This window comes from Electrophorus electricus, chromosome 15 (assembly GCF_041902795.1).
Source record: "Electrophorus electricus isolate QZ-2024a chromosome 15, ASM4190279v1, whole genome shotgun sequence".
NCBI lineage: Eukaryota > Metazoa > Chordata > Actinopteri > Gymnotiformes > Gymnotidae > Electrophorus > Electrophorus electricus.
The window spans coordinates 5913216-5922500 of NC_137511.1; the positions used below are offsets into that span (position 1 = coordinate 5913216).

The window sequence follows — 9285 nt, forward strand, 5'->3', positions numbered from 1 at the left end:
CTTAATATATTAGGTATTGATTTTTAAAAACAAATTTATGGCAAATATTTACTTTTATAATATAGTTATAACAATATTTGCAGTTATATATTTTGTGGCATCAAATCATCATTATTATTATCAATAATAGCAGTTATTATTATCAATAATAGCATTAATAATGATGATTTGATGATGATTTGATGCCACAAAATATATAACTGCAAATATATGTATTATTATTATTATTATTATATTATTATTATTATTATTAATAATATAATAATAATAATATTATTATTATTATTATTATTATTATCATTATTATTATTATTATTACCCCGTTAACTTTCTTGTTAATTGGAGACTTGACTATATGCATAATAAAATGTTTTTAGACAGTTAAATTTAATTTTAGTTTTATCGGTGTGTGTGTGTGTGTGTGTGTGTGTGTGTGTGTGTGTGTGTGTGTGTGTGTGTGTGTGTGTGTGTGTGTGGAAGGCTGGCAGTCAGCAGTAGCCAGGCTGGGTGTTTGTGGTGCCGTTGGCGGGTGGGCGAGCGTGGCTGGTCCCGTGAATACAGGGAGGGGAGATAATTAGCAGCCCGCCGCCCGCTGCTTTTGTGGGGGCCGTGTCACGCACATTCCCGGGGTTCGGCCCCAGCACCAAGGGCCGACAGGCAGCAGGAGAGAGAGGAAGAACCGCACGTTTTAAAAAGGCGAGGAAAGGGGGACAATGTGACACGAATCTGACACAAAATTCTAGTGTAGAATTGGGCTTTGTTGCACATTATTAACTGGCATCATTTTTAATAACCTTTGAGATGTCTTAGCTGTGTGAAAAATACAACAAAATAACATGCAGAAGCACAAAACTAACAGACTGATCTGATCAAAATATTTTTAAAGGCAGGTAGTCGTGCAATTATTTATGTAATTTACTAGTACTTAAAAAATATTTTAATATTCATTTCATTAATATACTTTTATTTATTATCATCCATACACCTGACGTGTTTTATTTCTAGACGAAGCTGATGGCTGTGGTGTGCTTTACTGGTGAGGCTGGGGTACTGAGTGTGCTGCTGTGAGACCGCGCGTGTCCTCTCCTCGCTGGCCCCGGCTCCGCACGGAGGGCAGCCCTGTTTATTACACCCGCAAAAATGAAGTTCTTAAAAAAAAACAAAAAAAAAAACGAATAATCCAGGAGCGTGTGTGGGGAGCAGGGGGGGGGAGGCGCGAGGAGAAAGGGAGAAAGCGTGGTGAGTGGCGTGGAGGCCGAGGCCTCGTGCAGTCGGCTTTGGGCAGAGAGCAGTCGCGGGGGGTAAGCGCGGGATCTTCCCGATTCCCTTCTTCTTCTCCTTTAAGAAAAAAGAGTGAGAAATGAGAGCCGACGTCGGTGTCAAAGTGGAGACAAATACCTTTCTACCCGCCCCCCCGACCAGAGGCTGGGAGCAGCGACTGTCAGAATCACACCACTAAGGGGCTGCATGCCACACTTTGCTGATCTTGCCCTCTTTTTGTGGATGTTGTTGTGTCTTGTTCTCTCTCTCTCTCTCTCTCTCTCTCTCTCTCTCTTCCCCCTTCACTTGGCTTGCTCGCTTTACCTTGTAGCAGAGGCTTTTCAAGCTCTTCGTTCTTCTTTAGGCATCCTGGAGGCACCGCAAAGCCCACACACACACACACACACACACACACACACACTCTCACACAGACACATACACACACACACCACACACACACCTTTACACGCAAACACAACTGTACAAGCGGGGTAATAAGGTATTTTTTGTTTGTTTGTTTTGTTTTTCATTTTTTTCGTCCAAATTTGCCTCAGTTGTGGGGAGATTTCTCTGCAGTGCGTAAACTCTCAGGCCTTTTCTTCCTGCTCATTTTTATTTTTACTCTCATTTATTGTTCAGTTTTTCTCTTTTAATTGTTGTTGGGGGTTTTTTTGGTTTTTTTTACTTAATTAAATTTTTTTTTTGAAAGCCGGTTTGCGTGAGGCGGGCAGGCCGCGGAGGAGCCGAGGGCTGAGCGGAGTGGAGGCGGGCAAACTCAGGGAGGGAGATGTGTCATCCCCGCGCTCCCGCGGACCGGCCCGACCAGTCGGCTTGAGACCCGCTCCCCCTCCGCCGACCCTCCACCCCCTACCCCCCCCAAAAAAAAGCTGAAAAAAAACCCCCCGTCCCGCTGACAATGGCGCGTCCGTGAAGTTGCGAGTGTGCGCGCGCTTTGCCGAGGAACCAACACACACATGCGCCCAACTAAACACAAAAGACGTTTTGGGGAAGAAGTCGGGGCTGGAAAAGAAACGCAAGAGCGGGAAGGAAAAAGGAGCAGAGTGAGAAAGGAGACGCGCCGTCGCTCGGCGGCTGCAGCCAGGGGAGCGGAGCGGTGGAGGAGAGGGTGTGTGGGAGGGGACCATGGACCCGAGGGAAGGCCTCGCACTGGGGCTGGACCACAGTGCCAGCAAGGGCACTGCACTCACCTCTGGCCTGTCTCTGCTGCAACAGCTCAGCTGCTGGCCGCTCGCTCTCAATGCCTGGGTAAGTACTGGGCATTTGTAGGGGCACGCGCGCACACGCACACACACACTCTGTTTACCTTTGCCTTCTTTTTAGCATGTTTTCATTTTTGTTTTATTTCTCTGTAATTGTGGAACGTTCATTGCAGGTTGTTGTAACTTTCCAATGGCTTTCTCTGGCTGGCTGTGTGTGTGTGTGTGTGTGTGTGTGCGTGTGTGCGTGTGTGCGTGTGTGCGTGTGTGCGTGTGTGTGTGTGTGTGTGTGTGCGTGTGTGCGTGTGTGCGTGTGTGCGTGTGTGTGCGTGTGTGCGCGTGCACACACGTGCATGTGTGTGTGCACATAGACATGCGTCCATGCTTATATATGTGGGAGGAGCGGTCTGTGTGGGTTTTTATAGTTGGTTTTGAAGCTCTGTGTATGTATGTGTTACTTGTAGCATTGTGTAACAAAGGCAGACATAAAATGTGAGGTCAGTGGATTTTAAATACAGTTTAGTTTTCTGTTTTGGAACTTCTTGTTTTGCATGTGGATAAATTTGTTATTTACCAAATATATTGTCAGCCTTCTTGTGAATTTTGATCCCCACTGATATTTGATAATCTGCTTCACAACAGTTATTCAATCTAAAACGCATGTCTGCGTCTGTCATAATTTTATCTAAATGTATTCGTTTACCATATTCCAAAATTATTTTCAAATGATCTTCAAATGGCCCTCAGTCGCCTGATTGGGTCTGACACCGCATGCAAATGCCTCGTATGGCGGAACTGGGAGTTGGAGCTTGACTCTGAATTTAAAAATAGATGCATATTTTACTGTCGAGTTTACATCTGAATCTGGCCTGACATTAGCGGTCGAGTCGGAATTTAAAATGCAGAAGATCTCCTCACTCTGTGGGATATCAGAAAGGAGCCTTGTTGAGCGAACGCCTTACGCCACCTGGTAAAAGTGCCAACGGTAGCAGAGATGCAGTGAAGGGAGGTTTTTTATGGACCCAAAATTCCATGTAGCTGCTGGTAAACATTTGAGATTACATACTGGAAAGGATTTTCTGTCCTCCTCTTAACAGTTTTCTCTTCCTTTTGACACACCATATCAGACACTGCTGGCATTGTGTCTACATTTTATTACTTTATCGGCATAAAGTCTTTGGGGAGTATGGTTTCTGCAGTGGTCATGGGAGCTGTGTTTCTGGGTTACTCCTCTTCCTCCTTACTCCTATGAGATTGTTACTGTTTCTCATGTTTCTCAGTTTTTCTCTCCTGTTTCTCAACCATTTCCACCACGCACATGCGGTTCAAGAACGCTGGCGAGGCCGTGGCGTGCGCGCACACACGCACACACGCGCACACACACACACACACACACACACACACACACTGTGTATATGGGAGTGTTTTCTGCACTGAGCCACGTGTACGGGAGTGTGTTTTCCGCGCTGTGCCGTGTGTACGGGAGTGTGTTTTCCTCTCTGTTCTGTGTGTACAGGAGTGTGTCTTCTGCACTGTGCCGTGTGTACGGGAGTGTGTTTTCCGCGCTGTGCCGTGTGTACGGGAGTGTGTTTTCCTCTCTGTTCTGTGTGTACAGGAGTGTGTTTTCCTCTCTGTACTGTGTGAACAGGAGTGTGTCTTCTGCACTGTGCTCTTGGAGTTGAGCCACTGGCACATTCAGTTGACTTCAGGTCCCTTGCATCTTTTCCTGCTAGCTCTGGAATTTGTAGGCCAGAGAGTATCTCTATTTATCACCGCTCTGTCACACACACCCACACACACACACAAACCCCCTAGGCCTGACCCCACCACAGCTCGTTAGTGCCAGCAGCCCCGCACTAGCAACTCATCATATCATGACATAAAGCAGGAGCAGGAGCGTAAGGGCCCCCAGGGGCCACGGGGTCGCCACCTTCGCGTTTAGCCTTCAAACTCCTGCGCATGGTGCCGCCCAGCAGAAACGCAGCGCCAGCACCTCTGCCCGCCGCTCCGGCTCTTCTGGGACGCGTCCCCCCCCCCTCCTCCGCACCCACCTGCTGTCCGGCCTTCTCAGCTTAAAGCCTTTTATTTATCCAGATATCAGGTCCGAAACTTTTCCAGGGAGCTCGAGCAAAACATCACAGGACTGACGTGCGGGCACGGCCGCGTGTGGAGACAGGAGGACAGGGCTTGACAGACGCAGCCCCGACAAACGGGCCTCTCCACACACGCTATTATGGCAGCCGCGCCTTTTGTCAGACCACTGCTAGGGGTCACGACCTCGAGCATAATCTGTCAATCGCATTGGTTGGGAAGGACTGAGGAGCCCAGCCGTTCTCCCACATCCTCAGGCTTGTGTCACAGGCCATTACTGATGCAGGCATTCAAGACTCAGTGTTCTGTCTAGAGAAGATGGGGTGGAGGTTGTGGTAGGTCTCAACGTGCGCACATTGGCATGCAGCTCATTGGCTGAGAAGCTGGTCAGTACTCAGTACTTATGCGTGCTGTGGGCCGTTCAGTGCTCTTCTCTGTCTGTAGTAGCAGTGCTGCTTGTGGGAGGTATTGACAAACAGGACAGAATGTACACCATTTTCTTTGCAGATAATAGAAATAAAACGCCCTCGTATTTCCTTTCCTTTCTTTGTGCAGGGTGCAGACACATACACACACACACACACACACACACACACACACACACAAAAACAAAACAAAAAACCTTTAACCTGTGTGTATGTGTTGTTGCATCTTCCTGGATATATCCACAGTTGCGGTGAGCTTTCAGGTAGCCAGACTGCATGAATGCTGTCTCTCTGGTTGCGTGCAGCTCACCGTAGTGTGTGTGTGTGTGCGTGTGCGTGTGCGTGTGTGTAGGTGGTCTTCCTCACTCGCCACAACCCCTGGAGACAATTAGCCCTGTCTGTAGGAAGAGACTGAAGCCATCATACAATAGCAGAGAGGTCAACAGTGCCAGGTTTAAAGTGGAGCCTTTCTGAACACTGGGGGCTTAATGGAGTTGAATAGCACTCGGAGAAGACTGCGTGGAGGATGTGATTGTATATTATGAGTGATTATCCATCTGCTAACTTGTTATTGTTTGTGTGTGTGTGTGTGTGTGTGTGTGTGTGTGTGTGTGTGTGTGTGTATAAGAGAGAGTTGGACTTGTTGAAGTTGGAGAGAGTAATGTTAGGAATGGATGATGAAACCCAAGTCATTGTTATATTTGTATTTCAGAGAATGGAAACTTTACGTGTAGTTCCGTTAGGCTGTACAAACGTTCAGGAAAGTAGGAAATGTTTTATTACCAAAAAATTTACAAAGAGAAAATACATTTTTAAAATTTGGATCAGTAAGGTAATACTGGAACTAGATTCTAAACTTTGTAAAAGTTCCCCCCCCCCAGGGTGACACATGAACTGGGGTTTTCTTGTTGTCTTTTCATTTCTTTTTTTCTTTGGGTGGTGTAATTTCAGCTCTGTCCCTCTCCACCGTCCTCCGCTGTGTTTTCAGGGTCTCGCTAATACCCCCCCCGGCGGAGAGAGCATTACTGTAGCGAGCGACGCTCCCAGGCACCGCTGCCCAGAAGGCAGATAAACGGAATGGCAGCCTGTTATTTGTGGGGGCTGCGAGCCGTTTGAAAGGGGGCCTGTTAGACCCACGGTGACTGTGATGTAAATCGTTTGGCTTGTCTCTGGGTGAATTCGGCCGCAGTGGACGGCCGTTTGGAAGTGTCCCTCAATGGAGAGGCCCTGGACAAAAGAGCTCATTTAAATGGCTCCTAAAGCCTTTCAGCGTAGGGAGAATTGACAACATTCTTTCACATCATTACGGAGGGGGAGGTTATGGCGTGACTGCGCTCGGGGTAGACGGGCAGGCGGCCTGGGGAACGCTGCTCCCTCAATGGCAAACTCGTCAGCTGGGTTTGGCAGCTGTCAACACCCCATCGTTGTTTTTTTGTTTTTTGTTTTTTTCTGATGATGGGACTTTTTTAAACCCCCTCCTTCCTCCTATTTCCAGTTTTAACAAGTTGCCTCTACTGCCCTGTCCCTCTCTCTCTCTCTCTCTCTCTCTTTCTGGCCTTACCTTCATTTTTCTTTACTCCTTTTCCAGTGGGTCTAGTGCTCTCTCTCTCTCCAGCCAGAGCTGTGCTCAGGGGCCTGAATGAGTCCCCAGAGGCCTGTTCTTTCTCCCAGCAGCTCTGCTCAGTTCATTAATCTTTCATTGGCAATATGGCGGAGTGGAACCCCCCCCCCCCCCCCAAGCCCCCGTGTTTTCTCTCTCTCTCTCTCTCTCTCTCTCTCTCTCTCTCTCTATCTCTCTCTCTCTCTGGCAGAGGGGCCCTGGGTGAATGCCTTAGCCGCACAGACCCCAGCTGCAGTCAACCTTGGACATGCAGGGGCCCGTCTCTCCCTCTCTAAATGCGGGGGGAGTAACCGGGGTAGATTAAGGCTGACAAAAGCCTGGCTTGTGTCCACGTTCACGACGCCTGTACAAATGGCCACTGTCATTGTTTCCCCTGGTTTTTTTCCCTCCAAGTGCTTCGTGACAACCCACTCTGCCAGTGCTTCCTGTCTGGCGCAGGGGCCCGGACTTGATTTAGTGTCCTGTGTAAGGGGGCCATCCTCTGCACGCCCTGCTGCCTTCCTCCAAGCCTCTGGAATGGACACGGCGCTGTCAATCACACGCGCAGGGTCCACCGCTGCACCCCGGACCTAGACGTCCGGCTCACGGCCTCCCCCCACCGGTCGCCCGAGCTCCTATCCGGCACACGGATGAATGGGAGGATTGCCGGCGGAGACGAGGCCGACTGTAACGCCGGCGCAGGCCGCGACGGGGCCCGTCTAATCTACGGCACGGCCGTAATCTGGTTAGGGAGCGTGTGCTGGGAATCCGCTAACACCAGGCCATGCTTCAGCGCCCCTCTGCTCAGCTGTAATCTTGGGTAATTGAAAACCAGGGCCAGGGCCACTTAGGAGCACAAAGAGCAGATTACATAGCTAAAACCAATTTGGCCACGATGCAGAAATGGATTTTCGCGATCACCCCTCCCCGGGTTTAATAATGTGAACCCTCCCTAAGAACTAGAGTCAGGAAGGAGGGGGGGGGGGCGGTTTGAGGGTAGGAGCCTGAAGGAGGGGGAGAAAAGGAGGGGGTACTAAGAGGGAGAGGCCATGGGCCACTGCTCAAGTGTGTTTGGGGAGCCTGCCATCTCGTTTATTAGGTGGTTTCGCGGATTGTACTTGCGATGGCTGTGGGCAGGGTGGTGGTGGTGAGGGAGAGGGGTGGATAGTGTAGCCACGTGTGTAGCTCGATCTCGGCGTCAGATGACCCGTGGCACGGCTCCACCAGTGCAAGTGCTTTTAATTACAAACCACAGTGTTGTGAACACAGGCCTGTGATCGGAGTCGACAGCTCAATAATCTGATAGCAGAGTGTTTTGTTGGAGCTTGACAGATGTGGAGCAAAGTATAGACGCTTCATTTCTCTGCCTTAAAGCAAAAGACATGCTAACACCTTGTTCTTCTCTCTCTTTCTCTCTCTCCAGTCTAATAAGGTCCCGGTGGTACAGCACCCTCACCATGTGCACCCGCTTACACCTCTGATCACCTACAGCAATGAACATTTCACACCTGGCAACCCTCCCCCACACCTACAGACAGACGTGGACCCCAAAACAGGTAGGAACGCTGATGTGCACGCCTTCCGACCTACAGAGTCAACGATCAGCCCCACAGCGGCTGTATTCAAGCTCCTGCGCGTGAGCAGCAGGGCCACGTGCGCCGTACGTGGCAGGCCAGCGTCCGGGGCTGCTCTCACGCCTGGCCAAGCATGTCTCCCTGCTTTGTGGATGGCAGGCACACGGGGGGATGGGGGGGGGGTCACTTCTCTTATCCGCCTACAAGGGCACAGAGGAGCACCAAAGACAGACAGGCTCCTGTATTCATAAGCCGTTTGGGACTAAATTGATGTCGACACATGGGTTGGGTGAACGGGAGCAAGGTGTTCACTGTCCTGGAGTTTATTAGACACGCAGTTTAATTCTGTCTCAGCCACAGTGGTGATCCACTGCTTGATGGATTTTCAGTAAGGAATCTGCGTCTTTTCTCAGTCTTAACTTTTCCATATGCAGACGTCTTGTTTTCTCTTATGTGCTGCAGCAAGGTCAGCTGTCGGTCAGAGTCTGGCTGAGTTTGCAGCACCCAGCTCTCTCTAAGAGCCAACTCTCTCTAAGAGCTCTTGGTACCAACACAAAGGGCCAATGAGGCTAATAAGGCTGTTTAATGTTGCCGTTTAATTGGGCTGCTTAATTGAGTTTGAGCTTTTCATTAATTAATTAAAACCGATATTCGTTGTGGTATGTAGTGGTACTAATGACTGCTTAGCCTGGCTACGCAAACACCAGAAGTTTACTTTTGCCAGTAACATTTAGACACATTTAAGCGTGTGTATGGGCAGGATGGTTTATTACTGTATTTATTTGTGATTAAACCAGCTTTTAAGTTTTATTGCTAGCAGCACTAAATGCTGTGCTACCATGATAGCGTTGCTAAGAGGCCAGCAGGAACTAACATCGTGGCATGCTCTGCATACGTATGGAAACAGAGTCAGTACTTTTGCAGAATCTAGTTCCAAGTCATGCTTAATTATTTTTGTGCTAAAGTGTTCTGGAAAACCTTTAATAGACCTTAGGAGGTTTGGGAATTATTTTAAACTTTTTCCCCCCAATCTTTCTATGCCAAAGATGAAATACCTCAGTTCTTTAGACTCAGGCAGATTATTATGATATCAGATGATTTCAAAAGTGCCTGATTTG

The 9285-nt window shown here is 48.7% G+C and overlaps 1 protein-coding gene across 40 annotated transcripts in view; it reads left to right on the forward strand.

Moving 5' to 3' along the window:
- The window catches only part of tcf7l2 (transcription factor 7 like 2), an 82461-nt gene that overhangs the window by 55477 nt on the left and 17699 nt on the right, over positions 1–9285 (forward strand). For 39 of the 40 annotated variants that reach the window (XR_004776844.2, XR_014117313.1, XM_081698184.1 and 36 more), the window contains one exon: positions 8017–8149. Coding sequence is in view for 38 of the 40 variants with exons in the window: in XM_081698184.1 (XP_081554310.1) it covers positions 8017–8149 (133 nt within the window). In the remaining 2 variants the exon portion in view is untranslated. Of the gene's footprint in view, positions 1–2152; positions 2527–8016; positions 8150–9285 lie in introns of those variants that run through there. The other variant, XM_035533456.2, reaches the window with a different exon arrangement.